At 40.6% G+C, this 27858-nt stretch overlaps 1 protein-coding gene across 1 annotated transcript; it reads left to right on the top strand.

The window, feature by feature from the left end:
- The first annotated feature begins 6521 nt into the window (after positions 1-6521).
- CHMP2B (charged multivesicular body protein 2B) lies at positions 6522-23564 on the top strand. Its single transcript, XM_035115876.3, has 6 exons — positions 6522-6640; positions 14460-14551; positions 14828-15022; positions 19658-19760; positions 21475-21581; positions 21753-23564. Exons 1-6 carry the CDS (start codon positions 6607-6609, stop codon positions 21864-21866), a joined length of 645 nt encoding a protein of 214 aa, XP_034971767.2. The 5' UTR covers positions 6522-6606; the 3' UTR covers positions 21867-23564.
- The last annotated feature ends 4294 nt before the right edge of the window (positions 23565-27858 follow it).

Below are 27858 nucleotides of genomic sequence, written 5' to 3' on the forward strand. Positions count from 1 at the left end.
TCGTGACTCCTGCCTCCATTTCTTCCCCTTCTATTTGCCAGGAGGTGATTGGACCAGTGGCCATGATATTAGTTTTTTTTTTAATTATGTTGAGCTTCAGACCATATTTTGCGCTCTCCTCTTTCACCCTCATTAAAAGGTTCTTTAATTCCTCCTCACTTTCTGCCATCAAGGTTGTGTTATCTGCATATCTGAGGTTGTTGCTGTTTCTTCCGGCAATCTTAATTCTGGCTTGGGATTCATACAGCCCAGCCTTTCGCATGATGAATTCTGCATATAAGTTAAATAAGCAGGGAGACAATAAACAGCCTTGGCATACTCCTTTCCCAATTTTGAACCAATCAGTTGTTCCATATCCAGTTCTAACTGTAGCTTCTTGTCCCACATAGAGATTTCTCAGGAGACAGATGAGGTGATCAGGCACTCCCATTTCTTTAAGAACTTGCCATAGTTTGCTGTGGTCGACACAATCAAAGGCTTTTGCATAGTCAATGAAGCAGAAGTAGACGTTTTTTCTGGATCTCGATTTCTCCATAATCCAGAGCATGTTTGCAATTTGGTCTCTGGTTCCTCTGCCCCTTCGAAATGCAGCTTGCACTTCTGGGAGTTCTCGGTCCACATACTGCCTGAGCCTGCCTTGTAGAATTTTGAGCATAACCGTGCTAGCGTGTGAAATAAGCACAATTGTGCAGTAGTTGGAGCATTCTTTGGCACTGCCCTTCTTTGGGATTGGGATGTAGACTGATCTTCTCGAATCCTCTGGCCACTGCTGAGTTTTCCAAACTTGATGGCATATTGAGTGTAGCACCTTAACAGCATCATCTTTTAAAATGTTAAATAGTTCAGCTGGAATATCATCACTTCCACTGGCCTTGTTATTAGCAGTGCTTTCTAAGGCCCATTTGACTTCACTCTCCAGGATGTCTGGCTCAAGGTCAGCAACCACACTACTATGAGACATGCATATCTTTCTGGTATAATTCCTCTGTGTATTCTTGCCACCTCTTCTTGATGTCTTCTGCTACTTTTAGGTCCTTACCACTTTTGTCCTTTATTATGGTAATCTTTGTACGAAATGTTCCTTTCATATCTCCAATTTTCTTGAACAGATCTCTGGTTTTCCCCATTCTATTATTTTACTCTATTTCTTTGCATTGCTCGTTTAAGAAGGCCCTCTTGTCTCTCCTTGCTATTTTTTGGAAATCTGCATTCAATTTCCTGTATCTTTCACTATCTCCCTCGCATTTTGCTTGCCTTCTCTCTCCTTCATATACTCGTGTGTGTGTGTGTGTGAAGCTAGTTTTTTTTCCACCTTCCACAGTTCTGCAGCTTGCGCCTTTTAATCCTAATGATTCAATTTTTATTTATACATTTAGAAGTAGCAAGGAGTGCCAAGCACTGTCCGGGAATTTGTAGGAATCCCCTTCCCACAGCAAATTGTGATCATTAAATGGATAGTGTCATTTCTGAGTGTGGCAATATCATGCTACAAATCAGGAAAAATCATGCAGAAGTTTTGGTCTCTCAGCTTGATTCAAAATGGTGCCTTTCAGTATTTCATTCTCTCATGCAAGAGACTGTATCCAAAGTGGGCTGATACAAGTGTTCTATATGTTAGGAAAAGAAATTCCTGCAGATACTGTCTAGATTTGCCATCGCTTTTCTCCCAAGTAGACGTCTTTTAATTTTGTGGCTGCTGTCACCATCTGCAGTGACATGGTCCCTGCTCCTGCCAACCTAGCAGTTCGAAAGCACGTCAAAGTGCAAGTAGATAAATAGGGAAGGTAAACGGTGTTTCCGTGTGCTGCTCTGGTTCACCAGAATCGGCTTTGTCACACTGGCCACATGACCTGGAATCTGTATGTTGGCTCTCTCGGCCAATAATGCAAGATGAGCGCCGCAACCCCAGAGTCGGTCACGACTGGACCTAATGGTCCGGCGTCCCTTTACCTTACCGGCGGCTTAGTCATGCTGGCCACATGACCCAGAAAGCTGTCTGTGGAAAAACGCCAGCTCCCTCAGCCTATAGAGTGAGATGAGAGCCGCAACCCCAGAGTGATCCGTGACTGGACAGAGATACTCTGAATACTTTTTAAACTATGTTATAAACCACCCCGTGACCTTCGAATGACATAAATAATGAAGTAGTAGTAATCACTGTAGAACAGGACAGCTCGTTGGGACAGGTTGCTAGCAAAAGAATCTTCTCATTTAGCTATATGGATGAAATTTATGGTGGAAATAATCGCTTTTTAGTTTGTACTTGCCTTTTTAAGCATAGGAATAGCTTATGTTTATATCACAGTACAAGATAATGAAAAATGAACCAATGGGGGGACCTATGATGGAAGCATATTTCTTCCAATGTTACTGTTGTTTTGCTAATAGCTAGCTAACATAATTCTGACAAATAAAATCTACAGTCCTTCAAATAATGTGCTTTTTTACTTCTTCAAATGATGTGTTTATTTTTCAAATGCCTTGGAATAGAGATACACAGCTGCAGGGAAACCTGCACAAGCATATTAATGTCATGAGATGAAAGAAAAGAAATAGTTGCCTGCCAATAGGTAATTTGGAAAGAAAGTTCATATGCCTGCAAATCTGAAAATGGAATATGAACAGCCTGGTGTTTTTTAAAGGTGTAATTCATCACAATTAAGAATCTACACATCTGGATTTCCCCCCAAAACACAAGGATTAAATTACATTTCTTACCGTAAATTGTTTTTTTTTAATTTAGAATTTATTTCTAAGCCAGTAATCCTATACACTGTGAAGATAGTAAGCCACATTGGAGACCATGTCATTTTCCATTATTAACCTAACCCCTTTGGGTCCAAGGCTACTGATCATGGATGAGTATGCTGATAACCCACTTGTTACCTTCCATGGAGATATTGGAGAAAGGGAATTAAAGTCTGGAGATGGCCAGCTGAGAGGAAGGAGTAGGAAATACTCAAAACTTTGTAAACTATCCCAACAACACCCAAATAAGCTCCAATAGACAATAGGGGGAGGCAAGAGCAGCAGGTGTAGAACTAGAGCCCTCCAAGCAGGTTTTGGAAGGCACAGTGCATAGAACAATTCCTGTCACTCCCCAGAGGAGGAAGAGACATGTGGTAGTGATAGGTGACTCCCTATAGTAGGAGCTGTTCTACAGTAGAACAGTCTCCCTCGGGAGGTTGTGGACTCTCCTTCCCTGGAGGTTTTTAAGTAGAGGGTTGGACTAGATGACTCTTGGGACCCTTCCAACTCTATGATTCTATTATCAAAGTCTACAATCCTATGATCAGAAATGTCAAGTAATCCAAAATGCAGCAGTCAGAATACTGGCTGGCGTTCCACTGAGATCTCACATAAACCTACTTCAAAATAGCTGCATTGGTAATCAGTTTGTTTCTGGACCTAATTCAAATTGACCATGGTAATGTTTAAAAGCCATAAATGACTCAAGCCCCAAATATCTGAAATACCACCTCCTTCCCCAAAAACTTCCATGGGCATTAAGCTCTGAGCAGGAGACCCTCTTGGAAGTTCCACTGCCTTCAGACATTTCTGGGGTGGAGACCCGGGAGCGTCCCACTGCCAGCCCTACAGATTACTTTTACTTCACAGGGAATAAAAGTTGTCCACCCACTGCCTCATGCATGCTCGCTGAATGTAGATGGCGCGGAACTAGGAACAAGAAACTCATTTTTCACTTGAATGTGAAGTTTGCTGCATTCTGGGATTCGAGTCATGTTACAATTACATGAAAATGCAGATATAGCCTATGATGCGCTCAAGGCACTTCAGTCAGCACAGAGTAGCTCTACGTGCCTGAGACATGGCAGCAATAAAGGGTTCTAATGGGAGTGCAAGTGATGTGCAGTAGGACCTGCCCCACTTGTCTCATCATTGTAGCTACCTCAGTGTATGCCACTTCATCGTGCCTGGTTGCAGCTACATGATCTACAAGCTTTATGTGTAAGGAAGAAATTTAAAAATAGGACTGACAGATAAAACAGCCAGAAGATGGGAGTCTATGGATGGAGCAGTAGTGTCTGTTCTCTAAATTCCACTGAAGACGAAATACTGATACAAAGAGCTTTTCTCCTACAACAGACACTCAGGCTAACAAAAATGCCGGAAACATACTCTTACTAAGAATGCAGCAAGATATCTGAATATGAAAAAGATGTAGTCACTGATACCTACTGAACAGTCTATCTGTAGTTTTCAAGGTAATTATGACATTCTGTGCACCAATTAGTATTTATTTTTATTCTTTAGTATATTTTGAATGTGGCAGCTAAATTACTATTGGTAATACTAAATATTACTATTTTTTTGTTAACAAAACTTGATTATTATTATTTTTTACAAAATCAATGCTATACTGCTTAAAAGAAAACAAGACTATACTGTATGACATTTTTGGGAAATGCCTGTATATGTTGGTATACATCACCAAATTAGATTACAATGGGAAATTAGAACAGAAAAGTTTTGTGTGAGATTTATAAGAGTATTATAACATGAAACATAATTCTCTTTCAGGAGCGATCTGGGTCTTGTTTAGTTAATTACTACATATAACGTATTGCATACTTTACCTATTAAGAAACCATTTATTTAAATAGGAAGAGAAAATGTAATATTTATGCTGTCATTTTTTAAATTTTACTTTTGCTTTCCCCAAAAACGTGCCTTTTTCAATATGCAGAGATCATGCTTTTTGGCATACCATCATTTTGTGCCCTGCACACTGGTTTATTAGCTGTACTGGGTTTGTCATGTCAATTGGTTTGTTGTGTGATGTACTGATTGTATAGACTCGTGGAGTGAAGCAAGGAGTGCAGCAGAAGGCAACAGACAAGAGCCTCAGTGGCAAGCTGGCAGGTTCCTTTGGTGGGCTGGCAGGTCCCTCTCCTCATCCATACTGTATCCCCTAATAGAAGACACTGTACAGGTTCAAAATGAGCATCAATTTTTAAAAATCCAGACAAGTAATCTTGCTCATTCAATAGCATTTTCAACATGTAATACAAACACCACACAAAAGTGGAACAGCTCTACTGCTGCAATTGCAAATAGCTGTTTAGCATTTTGCACAGCATCTGCCAGCTTTATGATGCATGCCACACTGAATTGAAGGCTGGAAGGGATCTGAACATCATTTCCTCCAATCCTGACCACCTGTATATCCAAATGTTACCCAGCAAGATTATTCTCTAAGCAAACGGAGAGCCTGACATTAGGGCAGGTATGACAAACTTCTCTAATCTCAGGAGCCAGACTGGGCGTGCTCAGTGTCCTAACACTGACATTATCAGGAAGGGCTTTGCAATCATGTACCATGTGTCCTGGTGGCCTCTTACGGAAATATCCGCATATTGTACACAAAACTCAGATGTGAGAGTTTGTACTTTACAATGTCACTACTGTATTTCTTACAATTTGAAAATATTCTTTAAAAGACTTATTAGGGACCTGCTTGGGGTGGGGGGCATCTCCAACCTGCAGACTCAGCTGTCTCTCCCTGGTAGTATTCCAGGAGTCAGGCAAGTCCCAGGCTGCGCTCAAGCACAACCCTCGCCGACCTCTTCCCTCTTTCCACACGGAAACGCAGGCGCTCACAGAGACAGTACAGCCTAAGTACGACCCAAAACCACTGTGTGGCATCGCGCCTTCACTGCATTTCGGATTTAGCGAGGCAGCCTTTGGTGGCCCCTCAAACCACGTAGATGCACCGAGTGTTGAGGCGTCGGAAAGCACCGCTGTGTGGCCGCCTCTGCGACGGATTTAACTGATCCGGATTAAACCATGAATGCCTTTTCCCAGCACATTTTCTTTCTCTCTTTCAGTGGTGGTGGTGGAGGTGTGTGTGTGTGGAAAACTCGAATAAAATATCTGTTTCAAAATAACTCCCCAAAATACTTCGATTGAAAGGAAGAGAAGCCTCACGAGCTACATTTCCTCAAACAGCCGCCGGGATTATTCTCGCTCGGCCGCTTTGCCACCTCGACGGCGACACTCTTGGGAAACAGGTTGTCGTGAGGCGCGGCTCTGCGAGGTAAATCCGCCCGTCCTCCCGGTGTGTGTAGAGGTTACTACTACCCGCTCACCTTCCCCCCAACCCCCCCCTACCCTGCCTGCTGCGTGAGGGGAAAGACGGTAGATAAATAAATGGATAATAAATAAAACAAACGTCCTCCCACCCTCAGGACGTGGCATCACCTTCGAAAGACCCCCACAACTAGGTCGTATCATGACAGCGCGGCTACCAACCGTTTCTGCCCCTTCACCGCCCGTTTCTGCCCCTCCTGCCCGACCGGCCGCGGAGCCGACTCCGCCCAGACGCTCGCGAGAGGGGCGGTCTCGTCTAGCCCCTCCCCTCGCGGCAAGCCCCTCCCTCCGCTCCAGTGGCAGCACTGGGCGCCGCTGTTGCTACGGCCTCAGCCTCTCCCGAAGGCGGGAGGCGGGGTTTTCTCCTGCTTGTCTCTGAGGTTGCGGCAGCAGCAACAGCGGCAGCCTCCGCTTCCTGGTCGGTCACCTGAGGAGCAGGAAGGAGCCCCGGTGGCCCCGCTCTCCTGCCTCGGTTCCTGGGCCGCCGCCGCCGCCATGGCGTCGCTCTTCAAGAAGAAGACGGTGGACGGTGAGTGGCGGGCGAAGGAAATCTCCTGCTGTGGTGGTCGCTATGGTGGGGCGGGGGGGGGTCATTTTTCTTTCCTTGGGGGTGGGCAGCCTTTCCTCCTATTCGCCCTCTGACGACACCGCACCCTAGCAAACGGGGGGGGGGATTTCCCTCCGTCCCTCGCCTCAAGGCGATACTTCAGGGAGTGCTCGCCCCTGTGGGGCTCCCCTGAGCTGAGGGGATCCAGCCTAGTGATCCTAGTTGGCCCCTAGAATATGATTGCTTCGCCTCCCCCCATAGAAGTCTTCCTCCCTCTCCATTTTTCTGATAGCCCTATAGCTGTCGTGGTGCCTCCTGCTCTGCGTTTTTTGCCCTCTTGGTCTTTCACTTGCCTTAAATGCACCATCAGGCTTGAATTTTAATAATAAAGATTAAAAATAATGATGCCGCTCAGAATGTAGGCTTGAGCACAATCTGTGTGTGTTGTTGGGTGGCAGTGGTTGTTGTTTGTGCATGAGAGAGAGAGAGAGAGAGAGAGGACGAACATGCATGACTCATCTAATCATGTGTGGAAGTGTTACAATGTTAATAAGCAGCACACACACAAAAACACCTTGTGGAACTGCTAGCACCAGGTTATTGAGGGATTGTGGCACGCTTACCTGGGAGTAAACTGCTGTATGTTGAACACATAGTGGGGATTGCACTGCTCAAATGGAGAAGGAGCTGCTGCAGAGAATGCCTTAGAAGTATGGCAAGGTTCTTAAGAAATGCTTTTTGCAGTAACTTTGAGAAATTATTACAATAGGTGAGTGTATGTAGCCACCTATTTATTTAATAAGTAAATAAATAAATAAACACTGTGTGGGGAATTATTGTTTTTGTTGGTTACTATGTTATGTATTTTTTTTTTAATACTGCCCTTGGATGAAGGGCAGTATAGGAATGTAATAAAAATAAATAATTATCTGTATCAATAGCCCTTAAAAAACCAAGGAAACAAGATGCATTGTTTTATTAAAACATCATCATTCTTTCCTATCAGGAACTGCCAGGGTGCTTCAGTGTTGCCAGAGAGCTGGTTCCTTGATGTAACAAAGCTCTTAGTGTCCTCTTCAAAATGATGCCCTTTATTACTATTGCTGCAATATTGGTTGATATTAAAAAGTGTTCCTTCAGTATTTCCTAGGGATTATATTTGTGTGGTGTTTGTGTACACAAAAATTCTACCTACTGCGGATTTCTAAAGTATGAGTTAAGTCTTCCTTAGTTTAGAGAAAGACACTTCAGAGGAATGCTTTGAATTACATTGAAGCAGCTGGCATATTTGGGAGGGAAAGAGCATATTTTATGACTATTGCAGCATAATGTTGTGTGATCATTGCTGCTAAGTGTATTTTCTGTATCTGTCATGCACTATTACGTATCTTCCACCTCTGTGTTTTAATGTTGGCTACGTCATTTATTCATGAGTCAAAACATGGACACTCATTTTCTTTAGAACTGGGTTCTCAAGAAAAGGTGACATTTTTATTTATCTTATATATATATTGTTTTACAACCATCATGGTTATTAAAGTGGTTCACAATATTAAAATTAGACCTATAGTTGAATGATAGTGCTACCCCAATGACAAATCTGAAATACCAGGTAATGGTAATGTGGCATCTGGTTCTTCTTCCCTGAAAGGTGTTGATGGCTGGGAGGAGGGCAAATGTTCTTCAGAATCCTCTCCTGTTGTTCCTGCTTGTACATCTTTGAGCAGATAATGACTCCCAGCACTCAGAACTCTCACAGTCATTAGCTATTGGAGGCACTGAGTAGTGTAGTGATGTAAATAAATTTTATCCCCAGTCCTGCCAGCTTTGCTGCTTCACTGTATTACTACTCAGTACCGGTAATTGCAGTGCATCAAACATAAATTTAGTATTTTATATAACTTGCCTGGTAAAGAGTTTGAGTACAAAATTTGATGGCACAGCTGGCTTTCTCAGCTTTCCACTGATATAAATTTGAAGGAGTTGCTTCTTTTGTGAAGCCTTTTGTCACACAGGACTGCTATAGGGTGAATAGATAACAAGGTTACCATATGGTTTGGTTTTCTATCACACGATCGCTTGATAATCTATTACTACAAATGTGGTATAGTTTCTTTTCTGTCACTTATTTCCATGTGTGGTGAATATATCTGGTAGTAAAGCTATTCTATATTTATTAATTGAAACATTTTTTCTGCCCTTGTTGTGCTCATGGCCAAGTGTAGTAACAAACAAAACACCCACCCACACCCAAAAAACAACAACACCCCATTAAAAGCAGAAAAAAGTATTGATTAAAACTGAACAATTGAACTGGACTCAATGGAAGGTATGTGTTCTGCTCCACTTCTGGAAGGCCAATGAGGTGTAGCACTATGGTTCTCAGTGGGGAGTCCGATGTAAAGAGCAGGGCTTATGGGAAGGGTCATGGCTTGGGAAGATAGCATCCTTTGCATTCAAAGATCTTGTTCAATCCCTACATCTCCAAGTAGGCCTGGGAGAGACCATGGAGAGCTACTGTCAGACAGTGCAGATAATACTGAGCTAGATGACCAATAAGGTATAAGTCGGCTTCCTACATGTGGTAGAGGTTCCTACCTGAAACCTCAAGGTTCAACCGTTAAGGAAGCAAACATAAAAAGTATAAGCTGAGACAAAAACTTGTAAGTGTGAGTGCATAGTCATAAGGATTGGAAAGTTGGCATTCTTCGACGAATTCAGAAATAAATATATAGTTTCAAACTCTCAGTATTTATACCCTGGAAGAAAGAAGCTGCTCTGTCTCTGGTATATGCTTCTGTTTAATCAGAGTTAGATAGCATGGTGTCTTCCAGATGTTGAACTACAACTCCAGTTATCCCAAGCAAGAGGGCACTAGGTTTACTGTCTGACATAAGTGCCACCTCCTTACCTCTGATCTGTGAAGAGGTGCTTGTGAGTAAATAACAAGGAACTTAAATTTTTGCATTGTTACGGGATATCGAATGAAAAGTTTTGTCAGTGTAAACACATTTAGTGTTTTTGTGAGACAGCCATTTTTGTAGATCCATTCATTAGGATTGAGTTAGCTGTAGTCCTTAGCTTTCAGTTAAATTATACTTTATCAGTTAAGCCACTTCTGGTATAGCAAATGATATTCATACTGGCCAACCTACTTCTAGGCATCAATTGCAACTTTTACCTTGCTGCTGTTTTTCAAAATACTCATTCCCCCCAGCCTCCAGAAAGATGGTTAAACCTATTTTGTACAGATGTGGCTTCGATGTTTTCTAATTTCCATAATTGGTTTATCATTCTGTTTTTAATAAATCAGTTTTCATTAAATAAATTTTATTGCTGCTATAATAATAATAATAATTATTATTAATAATAATAATAATTTATTATTTATACTCCGCCCATCTGGCTGGGTTTCCCCAGCCACTCTGGGCGGCTTCCAACAGAAAAATAAATTAAAATAATTGATTAAACATTAAAAGCCTCCCTAAACAGGGCTGCCTTAAGATGTCCTCTAAAAGTCTGGTAGTTATTTTTCTTTCTGACATCTGGTGGGAGGGCGTTCCACAGGGCGGGTGCCACTACCGAGAAGGCCCTCTGCCTGGTTCCCTGTAACTTGGCTTCTCGCAGCAAGGGAACCGCCAGAAGGCCCTCGGCACTGGGCCTCAGTGTCCGGGAAGAGTGATGGAGGTGGAGACGCTCCTTCAGGTATACTGGACTGAGGCCGTTAGGGCTTTAAAGGTCAGCACCAACACTTTGAATTGTGCTCGGAAACGTACTGGGAGCCAATGCAGGTCTTTCATTATTATTATTTTATTATTTTTATGATGGGCTTCTAAAGAAGGTCACAGATCTATGGGACTGAAAACTGACCTGTATATATACACACAAAATGGTTCCTATTTATTTAATGCAGATATTTCTATCATTCCATTTTTTTACCCATGTGGCACCCATGGTTTAAGAGGGGGCCACCCTCAGGTATCCTGGGCCCAAGCCATTTAGGGCTTTAAAGGTAATCGACAGCACTTTGAGTTGTGCTCAGAAGGAAATTGATAACCAGTGCAGATGTTGCAGGATAGGTATAACTTGCTCTTATGGCTGTGCGCTCACTAATATCCTTGCTGCTACATTCTAGGCCAATTGCATCTTTGAGACTTTTCAAGAGAACTTCACATAGAGTAATGTCTTCAAGGAATGTTTTACTATAGCTAGGCCTGACTCCTCTGGGACAGGTGCGGCTGGTGCACTAGCCTAGGCACTTCTGGCCATCATTACCACGAGGTCATCTGGATGTAAAGCTGCATCCAGAATAGTCCCAAACTGTAAACCTCATTTAATCCCTATTCCAGATTTTTATCTCTCCCCCACCCCTTCCCCCACAAGAGTACATTTTGTTTTGTCCGGTTTGAGCCTCAGTTTGTTACCCCTCATCACCTACTGCTGATTCCCGGTGCTGGTTCAGAACACTATCCACTTGATTAGTTCCCTGTCCTCAATATTGACCAGGTGTTCAACAGGATCACTGACTGGAGCAACAGAAAACTTTCCCAGGGCAGTCAGGAAAGGATTTGAGCCCACTTTGTTCTGAAGGAAGACCTTCTTTAACACTCCCCCATACCTGCATCAGGAGTCCTGCGGGTCTAAAACGTAAAAGGATTTTTGACAACCCCCAATACCCGGATCACATTCTCTTGTCCAAAACAAAGAGAGAGAAAAAACCAAGTTCAGGGTAATTCTTAGAGTTGTCAACTGTGAGACTTCTCATGTTCCCATAATTTTGACTCTTAAGTATGGATTTCAATCCAAATCAAGCCTGATTGTACAGTACAGTGGTACCTTGGTTTAAGAACAGCTTAGTTTATGAACAACTTGGATTAAGAATGCTGCTAACCCGGAAGTAGGTGTTTTGGTTTGTGAACTTTGCCTTGGAAGCAGAACATGTTCTGCTTCCTATTGAGTGTGTTCCATTTGTAAATTGAGTCCCCGCTGCTATGGAAACACACGCCTTGGTTTAAGAACGCTTTGGTTTAAGAACGGACTTCCGGAACAGATTAAGTTCATAAACCACTGTACCACTGCACAAACTGTACAAACCACAAGGTACCACTGTACAAACTTCTTCATGCAACGCTCTTGATTTTTCCCTATGCTAATCATTCAATTGTATTTAGTACTTACATGAGACTAATTGTGTATGCATTTGTATAAGTTAATATAGGCAGTATAGGTGCCACAACATATATGAAAATGTTTCCTGTCAGGACTTCTTAATGCTGAAATCATTTCATCCTGGCATGTCTTGGAACTGTATCTAGGAAAGAAGAGTCTTTGAAGAAAGGATTAATGTAAAATAAATCTATGGCTGCAGTTCATGCTTTATTCATTTTTGACAGTCTATATTGTGGGAAGCAACAGCAACAAAATCCTATCATTATTGTTAGATGATTTTTTTAGATTGTGAAAGCAAGATGGAAACTTACATTTTGGGGATGTTTCATTTTCAGAAGAAATGGGATTTTTAATAGAATAAGACAAGTCATCTCTGTAAAAGCGCGGGGGGCGGGGTTGACTCTCTTCTGAACAATTCCAAATAAATTATTTTGACTTTATTGTGTGCTACTTTGACATGGCCTCAGGCATAAAAAACACAAAACATACTTTTTTATTATGAAGAAATAGATAACTGTAATCCTTGACTGGCAGTCCTATAATTCAAAACTTCATTCCCCTCTAGCCCATAGCCACTAGTTCATGGGAACATCACTTGCTTCTCTTTGAGTAAAAAAGGATAAACACTCCCAGCCTGCAAAGTGTCATATCTTTGTGGTCTAAAAGGACTTTTTGAAAGTCATTACAAGTATTCTCATCTGATAAAACACAACTTCTCAATTTATAGCTAAGGGAACAACCCTCTTATCTAAATGAGAATTCCAACTCTGTTTGCAAATAGTATTTCAATACAAATATATATACTTACAAAGTAGGCCAATGAAAGCTTGAATGTTATGATTACATAAGGTTCAGATTCCTGTACTCTTTCTATGTGGAAGAAAGTGCTGGTTTATTAAAAGGCTAGAAAATATTTGTGCTGCGGGTGGTATTTTGTTTATGCTGTGTTACAATTTCTTTGATAGTGAAATTAAAGGGAAACTTTTCCCCAAAAAATTGTGATGTGGAGAGCACCGTTTCTATAACATCAGAATGATATAAAAATAAGAACAATCAAGTGCTAATACTTGGGTACAGAAGATTGGTTTATCTCTAGTCTACTTATACTGCATTGGGGCAGTAACAGTTTTCTTAAGTTGATATATAACCCATTTAATAATGTATCTGGCTATGATTATATGTATAGCAAACATCTTTGAAATAGGAAAAAAATGCAATAATGGAAATAAATTCATACTGTTGGTATTGTTTGTTATGTTCAAGCAATAATGATAGTGTCAAAATAGTAACATAGTAGGTTGGATCCAGAGGAAGCCTCTGCTTTCCTGCGGATTCAAAACAGTATGGCTATTTTTAAAATTACGTGTACGGAAAATGTGTGATATCAATTGGAGTTTGTGTGTTCACAGGAATCAAACTGCTAAGCCCGTTTTAACTTTGCCAAGCTTTCTGTGTGGGTTAAGTTTTATCTCCCTGTTTCTTTAGTGAATGCTTTCATATTAACCATCCACAGGCAAAATAAATTGGTTTTATTGTGGTTTTATGCATTTTATGATGAAAACATTTAAGTTTTTTTTAGTCTTTATAAAATAAAGAAAGATGGAGCATTCATGTTTAAGTCATATTCACAACTTCAGTCTCAAGTGACCAAAGAACCATGTGCATTAAATGGAAGTCCTGCATAGCAGCTGTGCGTGTATAACACTCTCCTTGTGACTGAGACCCTAAAAAAGCAGAGTACCCAATCATGTGAAACAACCCTTTTAGGAGGATTTTAAACACATATTGTCTGTGCAGGCCTTCAAATGAACACAAGTAGGTTGTGGTGTCAGGACAGCATATGATTCTGTTCCCCACATGTAATTGGTTACCTGCAACTGAAGACTATAGTACAGGGGTCACCAACCTAAGGCCCATAGGCCGGAAGCGACCCGCGGAGGTCATTTGACCGGCCCATGAGCTGCCCCCAAACTGAGGTGCCCGCTTGCCCGCTGTGCTAAAAAAGCACAGCGTGGGGACTCGCTTCCGTGGTGCCGGAAATCACGTCGACGCAGACACTGGAAATCACATCTGCACACACGCAGACGCCGAAAACCGGGGGCGCGATCCAGGCCACAGAGGGATCTCCGCAGGACCGATCTGGCCCAGGCAAGATAAACCTTGGTGACCCCTGATAGTATTTCTATCAAGTATTATCTTATCTGCCCTTTACAATAAGGTCACAGGTAGTATACAATTATAAAACAAGTACAACTATTCCAAATGGAACAAACAGCAGAAACTGAATAAAAGAGGTGGGTCCCAGTAAACAAAATACCTTAATTGTCAAAAAGCTAGGGTAAAGAGGTTGCATTCAAAGGTTCAGCATAAGCAGTACAATGAAAATGCTAGCTGTGAAGTGAGAGTTGCATAAATGAGTGGCTGCCACAGAGAAAGCAGTCTCCTGGGCCTCCGTCCCTCACACTATCCTAGTAGGCTGTTTTCCAGTTATTCCAGTAGTCTATTTTTGAGACATCAGTGATATTGCTATTAGGAGCAAAACACCTTTCACCTAAAACTTATGTTTTCACCATACATGTCTTCACCATACTTCCTTATCCATTATACTAATTGTAAATATTTTGTTTCTTAGATATAATTAAAGAACAAAATAAGGAGCTAAGAGGCACCCAGAGGGCAATAGTAAGAGATCGAGTAGCTTTGGAAAGACAGGAAAAGCAACTGGTAAGTAATCAGAGAATCTTGGTTCATCTTTCACAATCAGTGCCCAAACTGGTTATGGTAAATAATATCTTGTCCATCTCCTTAACACTATTTTCTGCCTGTACTCTCTAGCTTTTAATTTTGGAAACAGTGTATTTTTTTCTTTAGATAGCTTTCTTGCATGTCTAATAGGAATTTGTTTGAAAAATCAGCTTTTACTCATTAAATACCATAGTATTTATGCTGGAAGATTAAAAGTGAATACAGATTTTTTAAAAAATTGTTTTTAATAAATAGGAATTGGAAATAAAGAAAATGGCTAAAACTGGAAACAAAGAAGCCTGTAAGGTTCTAGCAAAACAGCTTGTGCAACTGCGAAAACAGAAAACTCGAACCTATGCTGTTAGTTCAAAAGTTACATCTATGTCAACACAAACAAAACTGATGAACTCACAAATGAAAATGGCAGGAGCAATGTCAACAACAGCAAAGGTAAGCAATCAAACTTAAGTATCCCAAATATTGTTCATAGGATACAGTTCTTAATTTACACAAATCTGTGTTTCAGCTGTGGTTTATGATGGGAACAAATCTAGGTGAGTGCCAGGCTTGTGTATTCCCCCCTCTTTCGGCACTGCAGCAAGAGGGAGATGAGAAACTTTCACTTATGTTTTTAATTAACTGCAGTTTAGCATTGTCTTCTGAAACTTAATCTCAACTATGGCTTGTTGAAGCAAGCCGAGGTCATAAACCCTGGTCGCAGTTGTCTTGTTTTAAACAAACTGTGTAAGATTAACCACAATTTGCTGGGTTTTGAAAACAACAAGCTGCAGTTAATGGGGGCGGGGCAGAAATGAAAACTTCTAAATTCTGTCTTGTAGCTTCACTTGAGGGGGGTTCATGTCAGCCTAGGATTGTTCCTGTCGAGTTAAACCACAGTCTATTGTTATGTCTAAAACATAGCCAATAATAAATTCTACTGTTATTATACTTACAACCTGCTAGGGCTGGGCAATATTGCAGTGTATCGCTAGCCAAACATCGCGGTTTGGTGATATACCGTGATGTTGAAAAACAAGATGCATTGGCCTCTGCAGCAGGAGCATTGGGGCTGCTGTGCGCTGCTTAGCTGGGGGGAGGGAATGTTTCCCCTCCCCAGCTGAGACAGCCCCGGTGCTCTCCCCGCTCCCCGTGCGGTGAAAATACTTCCAGGTTTGCGGACTTCGGAAGTCGAAAGCTTCAGAAGTTGAGGCATTCATAAGTCGAGGTACCACTGTATATGGATTCACAGACTTGTGCAGAATATTGGCACATATGTATTCCATAGCTCATATGAGGACTTAGGGAACACAGGAATGTTTCATTTTAGCTTTGCAAATTCACGTTGTGATTACAGCAGGATATTATAGTGAGAAAGTGACCTGTATGTGAAATCACTTAGTTAAAATTTGTGACTAGGCAATGTTCTTGCTGCTTCTAAAGGAATTTGGAAGCAATTTAGAACTTCAAATAGAAGGTAAATTTCTCTCCTTTTTGTATATTTTGGCATCTTAAATATTTATGTAGTTAGGAACTTATAGAAAAATATTACTAAAAGTACAAATAAAGTTGTTTTTTCATTTTTGTCACAATATTTTAAGTTCAAGTGACAACTTAGGAGTAAGGATGTCTGTGGCAAACCCTTTATCACCACCACCACCTCCAGTGCTTTTTTCTGGGGGTACACGGGGGTACACATACCCCTAAACATTTTGTGAATCATTAAGTTTGGCCTCATTGAAGGGCAGTATTTCAATATGAGTAAGAAAATGAGAGTGCCCCTAAACATTTTTTAGAAAAAAAGGACTGATCATCTTACACTTCTCTGCTGTGACCTACATTTCATTTTTCTTAATCCTTAATCCTTTATTATGGATACCATTTATTTTTTTCAGTTTACCCAACAATAGCTATGGTTAAGTGTAGGGCAAAACATCACAGAGATCAAAATATCAAGTAAAAACAAAGTATCGTATCAAAACTGTTACATCAAGTGGTACCTCGGTTTATGAACACAATTGGTTCCGGAAGTCTGTTCATAAACTGAAGCGTTCATAAACTGAAGCGAACTTTCCCATTGAAAGTAATGGAAGGTGGATTAATCCGTTCCAGACGGTCCGCGGAGTAACCGTTCATAAACTGAAGCGAACTTTTCCATTGAAAGTAATGGAAAGTGGATTAATCCGTTCCAGACGGGACCACGAAGTACTTAAACTGAAGCGTTCATAAACTGAAACATGGGTGTAATTGGTTCCAGAAGTCTGTTCATAAACTGAAGCGTTCATAAACTGAAGCGAACTTTCCCATTAAAAGTAATGGAAAGTGAATTAATCCGTTCCAGATGGGTCCGCCGTGTTCATAAACCGAAAATTCATAAACCGAGGTTCCACTGTATGTATATATTCATTCCTACTTACTTAAACCAGGTGATTAACTTTACTTTGTTACTGTTACCTTAAATAACAATGTATACACTATTAGTTTTTAGTCACTTGAAATTATATATCAAACACAGTAGGATTCCTGCCACTTTTAAGAGGAAAGTAATGCAAACTTCAGTCCCATCCCCACCCCCACCTCAAATCCAAATCTAAATCCATTTCACTATAATAGTCTTAATCAGTTACAACTAGGGACTGAGGTCTATACTTGCACTCTTCTGTCAGGTCCTTGAGTTCTTCCTCTAAGTTGACTCTTCAGTCTTCTCTCAGAACTTCTGCTGGAGTCCAACAACCCCTGTTGCCTTAAGTTCTCAGCAATCCCACTGACGCTTGAGAGCTGAATTCCCTTGAAGGCTACTGCTAGAGTCACATGCTCTTCTCCACAAATCTAATGTCAGGTCTAGATTAGTGGCATTAGCTCCTGGCTTCTTAAGCCCCTTGATATACCCTGTTTGACCTCAACTTTCAGCTCTTCCATCAACTGACCAACAATCAGATTCTAGCCTAGTCTGCTGTCTCATTGACTGGAGCCTGGCCTTTTATTCGCTCCAGTCAGAGCCCACCTACCCCATAGCCAATCATTTCAACTTGGGTAGAATTGTGTCCTCTCATTGGCCTATAACTGATCCAATAGGATGAAGCGGAATGTCAGCAAACTCGCCAGTTAGAGTCTACTGGATTCTGATGCTTTGGCTCCTTTTTATAAAGACAGAAACCTCATTCACGTAATTATCTTTTGTTTGAAATAGTGCCAACATATTATCTCTACAGCTCCTGGTAGAAATGCATAACCATTCTGTTCTGTTATACTATTTTAAAATGAAACTCTACCTCAAACTATGATTTCTCCGTGCTGTCAAATAATCTTAGAAGAATTTTGTGAATGTATAATTAAAGGAGGGTATCATAATAGCATGTAGAGAAGGGCAGCCTTGCAAATAAGTCTAACTATTTTGTACATCATCGACCCAGACTAGAGATCTATCCACCTTCAGTACCTCCTTATCAGAATTGAGCTTCAGTTTATTGGCTCTCATCACTGGGCCTAAGTGGCTTTTGAATGCTCTCCTGCATTAAAAACCAAAACAAAACTCTGCAGCTGAAAACCTAGCACAGTAGGAAGCGGGGTGGAATAGGTGGTTTCTACCTGATACGCTTACAGATAGTTTAGGGCATATGTGGGGAGGAAGAAAAAAGCTTTCCTCCACTCACATTCTGAAGTCATACAGTTGGTTGTACAATTCAGAATTTTACTACTTGATTCTGGGGCATGTGAAGCGGCATTAAAGGGCTGGTGGAACCCCTTTCTTCCAGTTTATAAAAGCATTCCAGCCAGGTCATATGCAGAGAGGGGACATAGCTTTCTGGTGGTATGTATTCCTTGCATGCGGACGATGCCATGTTCCATCTGCAACATTTCCAGTTAAAAGTTGGCAGTGCTGATTAAAACATATTGCCAACAACACTAGAGAGCCACTGTCAGTCAGCAGTGTGGGCATTAAGCCTCCCGAGGCAGCTCAGTAAATGCTAATCACTGCCACGTCTTCCTCCCCCCCCCTTTCTTTAAGCACTTTTGAGATTTTGAGGCAAAATCACCTCAAGAGAGCCCCATAGGGAAACCATTGGCTGCTTAGCTGCAGCAGCAAATGCTGTCTAAATTTGAAAACCCTCACAGTGAGTCATTGGAGCAGCAGGAGAGGAATTGATGGGCAGTGGGTGACCCTGTGGTAGGCTGGGAACAAAAACGTGTTTTGTAGCTGTTCCTGATCACTGCCTGACTGCTAGTCAAAATAGGCAGCACTGGGGTAGACACACTAATGGCCTGACTTGATATAAGTCAGCTTCGTGTGAGGCAAGTGGTTTACTACATGCTTGATGAAGGATAAAGTTTTATAGGGCCAGGAAGATATTTTCTAAATTGTAAGATGTGTAGGCATAAAAGTAGAGGTTTTACACCTATCATACAGGGTTCACCGTTCTCGCAATAACTGTGTTCAACCATAATGCTAAACAAAAGCTTAGTGTTACATGAACAATGTGACTCATCCCATGCCTTCCTCCTTCCCTTATCTGGCACAGCCATGATAGAAGCTTTCACTTCCATTTTAAAGAAACTGTTGATGGTCTTAACTATAGCTCACAGAAACAAGCCAATTTTAAATCAAGGTGTATGATTGTTCCAATAAAACCATAATTAATATTAAGCAGAGTTTAGGATTTGGATTTGACACTGACCTGCAGTTAATTGAAAACAAATGAAGGTACAGTAGCACTGGAAGGAGAAGAACACCAGCTGAGATGTTGTTACTGTAATGCTAAATTATAATTTGGTATTCCATCCAAACCCGGTCAATATCAGGAAGACCCATCAGCAGATTAGATTTTGGAAAATGTGTACATCAGATGGACTTAAAAAAGAACCGACTGCTACACAATAGTGCATTCTACTCTTTTTTCTGATATTTCTAGATGTTCAAAGACTAAAGATTTTGTTGTATACCCCACTTTACATGGGAACTTGTATTCCTTGGAATTTATTTTCTTCCAACACCTTAAAAGTATTCAATTATTATTATTATGTGTTCATCCGTTTTACTGTACTGTATGTTGGCCACATTTATTCATAAAGGTTATTGTTTATTGCTAGACAATGCAAACTGTTAATAAAAAGATGGATCCACAAAAGACACTGCAAACTATGCAGAACTTCCAGAAAGAAAACATGAAAATGGAAATGACTGAAGAGATGAGTAAGTTATGCTTTTCCATGCAATGATTAAAACCATTCCCTGCTTCCTTGTTGGGTTGGCAAGACCACCAAATCAAGCTAATAATTGGTTCATGAGCTTGTGTTTAACCTACGTTTGTTGAAATTATTAATTGCAGGAACATCCATTTTCATAGTCTTCCTTATTACTTTGGTATGGGCTACATAGAGAATAGAGGCAAGGAAACATGAAAATGGATGGCCAGTAATAGAGGGGCAATGTCAATGTCATGGGAAGAGCCATGTGGAACACTAAAGCCTTGGCCTGCTCAGCCCATTCAGATTTCAGGAGGGCATATGGCACATTACATTGCTGAAACATTAACCAGTGCTGCTTTTTAAGTGAAAATCCATACTTAAAAAGTGAACCACTAGGTGCAGAATATACATACATCATGGGGGACATCGTCCCAGTTAGACTATCAAAGCTGCAACCTTAAAAATGAAACTGCTTTAATGGCACAAAGAGCTGCTTTCCGCAAACTATGCCATAGTCTTGTGTGAGGCAAATCTTTCCACCTGTGCTCTGCCTGATCCAATATCATAATGTAGATGTTCACCATATGTAAAATAGGTAACTTGGTTTTTCACATGACTGATTCTCTGGAAGCCAAAATCCTTTGAAGATAAAGGAAAGGGGAAACTGCCATTTTTTGGGTTGTTTTCACTCTACCTTTATGTTAGAATAACATTGTGTGAAGCTGCTATGTTGCACTTAGCAATGGTTGTTATTCCCAGCACCATAACAAAGCCATATCTTTTTGCACCACGACACTGTCTTAGCTGGATGCCTAACTGAGTACAATGTGCATACTAGTGATGGCATGCTGATGCAAGTCTATTGTGCCCCCTTGTAAGTGCTTATCTCCCAGTATAGAGCTTTTAAAAAATGTTTGATTCAGATTCAATTCAAACCCATGGTTTCATAGAATACGGAACCTACACAAGCTTATGCTTTCATTCTTCCCTCTTCATGATATCTTCACGTACAATAGAAGGCTGTGCTTTTACTTTAGAAGTTCATCAAGATCTGGAATAGTGGCTTGTTTAAGCTATGGTTGTTAAAAAGAAACCAGGTTCAAATCATGGCTTTGATGTCCTGATTTGATGACTAGGGTGTCTGCTGGTGATGCTGAATATTGGGAAATAAGCCAAGGATTGTGGAGGCCTGTTAACTTCCATTATTCCTGACTACACAGATGGTTTTATTACTACTGCTGGTGCAGGTGAAGGGTTGGTGGGATGGAAGGGAGCTTGGTTGGTTGCAGGAGAATAGGGAACATTAGTGAAATTGTCATTAATAGCCAAGCTATCTTTTGACTTTGGGGAAAATAGGTTGGCTTATTTTGGGAGCATTCATGGTCAAACGAGCATTAAATCCCCAACTAAAAGCACATTGGCTTTCAGAGCTAACATTGTAAAATTATAAATTCTCCCTGCTAATGGATTTGCTTTTTGGCTCTGTTTTTGTATTGTATATGTTTAAGGTTGTAAGCTGCCTTGAGGGCCAAAATCACATTTAAACAGCAGTATAACAGTATAAACCCACATATATTATTGCTTACATTATTTTCTTTTACTTTTCTTCAAAATAAAGCTGTTAATGTGTGCTGGGATGTAAAAGTGGTATGCAAGACCAGGGTAACAACTGTACTATTACAGTTCTAATGAAGCTTTTGTTTTCATTTATCTTTAAGTCAATGATACCCTGGATGATATTTTCAATGAGTCTGATGAAGAACAGGAAAGTCAGGATATTGTGAACCAAGTCCTGGATGAAATTTGTATTGAAATATCTGGAAAGGTATGAAGAAATTATCTCCCATTGCTCTTGAAAAGTAATCTGCCCTTGCCCTTACATTTTTATTGACTTTTTAAAGTGCCTTCCTTTTTGTCTGTGTGTTCTATCATTTTGATTACTGTGTCTCATCTTGCTTGCCTAAATGTAACTTTTCCTCATTTTTCTTTCTAATAGATGGCCAAGGCTCCTTCAGCTGCCAGAGGCATGCCATCTGCATCAGCATCCCAAAGTGCCACAATTTCTGATGAAGAGATTGAGCGGCAGCTCAAAGCCCTGGGAGTAGATTAACCCCATGGTGACGCGCAGCCTGCCTTCTGCAATTGCTCCAGTGCTGGCTTGCACATGAATGTGCAAGACCAGTATCAATAAAAACCAAATTCCTTTGCAAGATCTTGCCCGAGCCATCTTTGGTGACAATGAATTCTATAAGCAGTTGGAACAATTAGTTGGAATCAGTTGAGACAGAACATCACAACATGCAAATAATGCAGAATGTGTATACATTTGACCAAATTGGATTCTGCTGGAAACAAGAACAACCGTTACATATGTACATTTATGATCTAAATTTGGATTGGGTACAATTAGCTTTTTCTCCAAAAAGCACCAACGCTCCATTTTTCATTCAGGTTTCTAACCTTTCTGAGGCTATTGCAAGCAGCCTTTCTGGAGGAATTCCATTTACGTATGTGTTGCAAGTACACCAAGAGACTTCTTAATTTATGGTATTAAATAAAACCTCACTTTTTCTTTCATTTGGAAGGTGGCTGTTGTATTCTTCAAGCAGAAGATGTATTTAAAAGTATAGTGGGTTTTTCATTAAGCGCCTTTTTAGGAAATCATTTTTGATTCAGCCTTGTTTTAAAATACACATTTCTAATATAGTCCCAAGATTTTAGAACAATACTGATAATTATCTTCTTAGAAGCAAGGTTGTGGTCTAATAATATAATATGTTATGCTAGGGAAATGGTTTGTAAGGAACGTACTAAATAACTTCCATTGTACTGTAACACAGCTAACTTGAAGGAATTCTGTGCCTTTGTGTACATAGGGTGAGATCTTCATGCAGTGAGGGTCCTCCTTCCTCTCCTCTCCTTGCAGCCTCCTGTGTGCCCCCAAAATCTGCTCTGGGGTGCACAAGGGGGCTAGAGGGTGAAGAGAGAAGCAGGAAGTTCAGTTGCACAAGTGGATTTCCATTGCACAAGAAGGTGAACATCATTGGATGTTGCCCATCGTGTGTGGTTTCTTTTAATTAAGCTTAGAATTGTGGAAATAATGTAATGTTAAAGCCATTATCTCGAGTTATATGAACTCAACTGCAACCGCTGCTACAAAGTATGTAATCTACTACCAACACCTGAAATTACATATTTTTCATTGAATAGCATTGTACATATTGCTATGCATTTTTCATTGAACAAGTGTTACCTTTGAAAATACACTTTATTGTCCATATGTTTGTTCTGTTTTATATCCAGTTGTTACACACTAATTGGAATTATGTATGCTTGACTATTTAAAGGAAATAGGTTCAGTTGGTTATAAAATTGCGCCTAATATAGTAAAACAGTGGGTAACTTGATGTATTATAGGGAACATAATTCACATTGTGAATTACTGCCAGTTGTGAAAGGGGATTTCTATTCCTGAACTTCTTCGTGGCCCTGATACTAATTGTGAGAATTTAAATTACCAAGAAAATGTCTGCTGATTGTTTATGAAGATCAGGAAAAGAAAGTAATTACTGTGACTATCAACTCACAAGATACGCCATAGAAATAAGGCAACAGCAGCAGCATTTGCCAGCTTAGGTCTTCATTTTAGTATGGAACTATGATTTTTCTGGTTAAACAGGATCAAAGCAATCCAGTACATACACAATTTGGTTTTGTAATTACATAAAATAGACTATGTGGATACCTTCAGTAAGATCTCCTTTTTATGGATTTTGTAAAAATCAAATAAAAGCTTTTAGCTCCTTGAGTGCCATTTTTCTGTTTGATTTTTTAAAAAGAATAGTTAAAAAACACACTAAAAGCACCCACTAGTCAGTGATTAAGGATGCAATCCAAACCCCCAAACTGCTGCACTGTGTACATTGAATGGGGCAGAGGTTTCCCTCTTCCTTGCTCTGCCAGCAGGGTGATGACAACACTACATTTTGAGACTGCTTCTGGTCTGCCAGCAGTAGCCTGTGGAAAGCCCTGAAATGCACCTTACATGAGAGGCAGCAGCTGAGGATCCACTAGATTCCAAGTCAACCCCACTCCCATCTCTTTGCAGCATTGAGTCCAATCCAGGACTGGTGTAGCCAGCAGGTGTCCACCAGAATGAGTGACAGGGCCAAAGGGATGGTGACTTCATGGCTCCCTCGTGTTCCGCTGCTGCCCAGCTTGGGTTTGGATTGCCCTGAATGGCTGTGGCTGCAACCCTAATCCCACTTACCTGAGAGTAAGCCCTGCTGAATGAAAAGGAGAGGGTTAGGACTGGGCTGTGAAAGAGGCATAAAGAAAACTACTGGTAACCGAGATTATGAATTCATAGCTTTGATATTACTCAAAATGTAAATGTAGCCAAGAATTCTTGTGTTTTTGTAGAGAAAGTTATGCTAATGCTAATGACCAGTGAAATAGTAATTCATCTACTCTAGTGGGAAAGTTACAAGTATTACAAATGCTGCCCAACTAAAGCTGGACAATCAAACAATACTTGAAAATGTTTTGTCAATGGTGAGTGCTGAATAAAAACATTTTAGGGAGGGAATGGAATGAAGGAATGCCTCCTGAATGAGGCACTAGTTAACTGAGTTTCTCTTCATTTCAGTTTCTCTAATAATGCTAGATCTAAAGGTTTCAACTCTCTCCCTTCACATATATTGCATTATAATCTTCATGTATGAAAAGAGTTGTCATTGTTTTAGGGAAGAAGGCTGCTACTATGCATGTGTGTCAGGCAGCTGTTCCGTAGCAGAATTTTATTTCTGAACAGAGTGTTGATCACCATAAAATGGAAGCTGGAGCATCAAATTCATTCAATAGCAGCTAGAAGTGTAGCTGTACTGCAATTTTGAAAGAAAGAAAAAACACTAGATAAATAATACCAGGACAACAGAATGATAGATATCAAAACATGTATATTGCAATTCCTGTTCTTGCAAAAAATGTGTTTTATTTTAGGCTTCCACCCTGACAAATAACAAAAATGTAGAAGTATGCAATGCTGAAAGTTTTAAACTGGCTGATATACTACAGAAGAAATTACACAGCAAAATAAACATTACGCAGCTTGGCAATAATGCTGTGTTTCCCAACAATTCCTGATGCTTGTTTATCCATTGAACAGTATCCAGACAACACAACTTTTGTGTTTTAATTGACACTGAGGTGGTTCACACATCGCATTAAACTAGGGCTGAAGAACCCCAAGTCTGCCAGGCCCCAATTTGGCCTGAAAAGCAGTTTTCCTCAAACCACACCCCAACACACCTGCTTTCAGGGTGTGGAGACACGGCTGCAAAGGAACAGGTGAGCTCTTTAAAAGTGCACTCCTCACTGTTCCTGGGCAAGCAAGCCTTGCTGTCAGCACCAACCAGCTGATGGGATTGGCATTAATAGCAAGCTCCAAAACAGCTTGCTGTGAGCACACACATTCATTTGCAATGCTGGCTTGAAGTGAAATTGGTGATGCCAAGGATCAGCCATGCCTGCAATGATAGATAGATAGATAGATAGATAGATAGATAGATAGATATAGATAGATAGATAGATAGATAGATAGATAGATAGATAGATAGATAGATAGAGTCACCTTGGGATTGACAAGTGGGAGACTCCACCCTCCTGTCAAAATGGCCTGTGGTGGATGATCAGAATCTTTCCCTTAACCTTGTCTGGACACTGTTTTCCACCACAATTATTTTAAACTATGGTTTGAAGTGACACGAACCAGGCCATTATTAAATGAGAATGGGGAGAACCACAGCCATAGCTCAGTCGATAGAGCATGAGACTCTTAATCTCAGGGTCATAGGCTCGAGACCAATCTTGGGCAAGAGATTCCTCCATTGCAGGGGGTTGGGCTGAACGACCCTTGTAGTCTCTTCCAACTCTACAATTTTATTACTCTACCTTGTGCTCCTTGGAGAAAAATGTGGGATCTAAATGCAACAAAATAAAAAATTGTGTTTTTTGTTGATTGCCAAATGCTTGTTTGTACCTAGCCGTGTGTGTCTCCCATTCTGTGCTATGATCATTTACAAGATGTGGGTCGCAAGCCGTGTAGCTTATTAATAAAGTTCCCAGTTAGAGACCCCCTATAGTACATGGTGCTTTAGCATGATCCTTTCGTTTTTAGGATGAGGCCTTTAAACTAATACATTACTGGCTTTCCTGTATAAGCCAGGATAGAGGTAATTGCCATGTTTATTCCAATGTAGTTTAAGGAATACCTCTCATTGGGCCAACTTCCTTTTGGTAACAGCAAGCTTTTAATCCTCGCTGGACTTCACAAAGCAAAAAATCAAAATGCAAAGGTAGAGTGAAGTAGCTTTAAAGATGAATGTACAGAATGCAGATGTTAGATAATGCCTCCCTATAAGCCTTTCCCATATTAAAAGTTCTTGGCAATATTTTAAGCACCAGGCCCCTCACTGTTTGCTAAAACTGCTCATTAGACGACAACTGCTTTAAGGAGCTTTTAGGTTTAAGGATCCTGTCAACGGAGTCCTCATCAATGCCACCGATAAGCCTGCCCCAGTCAGAACTGACAGTTTTTTTCATCTCCCCCCCTCTGAAATCCCTTGATTCCTGTCATCTTTTCCTCCCCTCCTATGAAATCTCATTCTTGCAGAGGAAAAGGCTTCATGCTGTAACTTACTTAGCTAGTTCAATTAATGTCTAGGGCGCTAATGAGAGTATTTGGATTAAAGGACTATAACATATAGATGTCAGCAGAATTTCCCCATAACCTCAGGCTTTTAAATATCCCTTCCATCTCAATCTCTGTCCAAATTGATTAGGCTGGTATAAGTTAAATGGCGTTTTTCTAGTCTTTGGATCTCAATGTAAGTTTCAGAGCTTACACTTCAGGACCTAGGGAATTTCTGAAATGCAGATTAGAAGTGAGAGAACACCCCCCCACACCTGCCTATTTCAACAGACAAGGGATTATTGGAGGCACAAATTTGAAGAGTAGCAATGTGGGTGCAGCCTGCAGCCTTTGTGTTTTGACTGCATGTGTAGTTCTCCACACCTAGATGGATGAATGTCATATAGATGAGGGAGAAAGGTTGTTCAAACTCCAAGAAAGAAGATTCCACCTAAACATTAGGAAGAACTTCCTGACAGTAAGAGCTGTTTGACAGTGGAATTTGCTGCCAAGAAATGTGGTGGAGTCTCTTTCTTTGGAGGTCTTTAAGCAGAGGCTTGATGGGCATATGTCAAGAATGCTTTGATGGTGTTTCCTGCTTGGCATGGGGTTGGACTGGATGGCCCTTGTGGTCTCTTCCAACTCTATGATTCTATGAATATTAACTGGGTTGGAGTGGTTTAGGGAAACTGACTATAGGGAGGAAATTGAATCTCTCAGTTTCTTCTTCTTCAAGAAGCAATAACTTCAACTGTAACCATTCTGAGTTAAACAGTAAACCATGTACAGATCAACATACTGTATAGTATCTACACAAGCTAAGATCCTCAGCTGTTTATACTTAAAATAAATAATAAGTTACTCTGCTTTTTACTTTAAAATGGAATTGGTGCTGTTTTGTACCACGCTGATCCATAGCTAGGTACTGGTGGGTAAAATGAGATATATAATTGATTTAATATTTAGATACCTGGCAGCAGCGGTGAACAAGTAAAAGATTTTAGCCTAAAATAAAGAAAGCAAAGCACTTGGATGTGTGAGAACACCCCCTCCAAAATACAGTATGCAAATAGTGTTCCACAGTAGGCCACCCTTTAAAGGTGAATATCTAACCACCTAACTTCTGCATTCTGCACCCATAGGAGTCATCATCACCCTCCTACATTATAGATAGTGGTATTAAAATAGGCCAAGCAGTTTTCATTCCTGCTTTGCCTATTTTCCACATGTTTGACATTACTAAAATGCACAAGGTGCTGCTGCACTAGGCTGTATTAACCGCACAGTATTTAAATGAAGCATCCCTAAAATTATTATACCATTAAGCGTGACAAACTTGTAAAAGTGGTAAGCACTACATGCCCTGCATTTAGGCCCATTTCTTTTCCCTTTTTTTTGCGGGGGGGGGGGG

The sequence above is a fragment of the Zootoca vivipara genome, chromosome 4 (genome assembly GCF_965207765.1).
Source record: "Zootoca vivipara chromosome 4, rZooViv2.hap1.1, whole genome shotgun sequence".
In the NCBI taxonomy this organism is placed as follows: domain Eukaryota; kingdom Metazoa; phylum Chordata; class Lepidosauria; order Squamata; family Lacertidae; genus Zootoca; species Zootoca vivipara.

Coding starts and splice junctions, on each gene's coding strand:
- CHMP2B (XM_035115876.3), top strand. CDS start 6,607: ATGGCGTCGCTCTTCAAGAAGAAGACGGTGGACG. Junction 15,023..19,657: donor CAATGTCAACAACAGCAAAG/GTAAGCAATCAA, acceptor GTTTATTGCTAG/ACAATGCAAACTGTTAATAA. Junction 21,582..21,752: donor GTATTGAAATATCTGGAAAG/GTATGAAGAAAT, acceptor TCTTTCTAATAG/ATGGCCAAGGCTCCTTCAGC.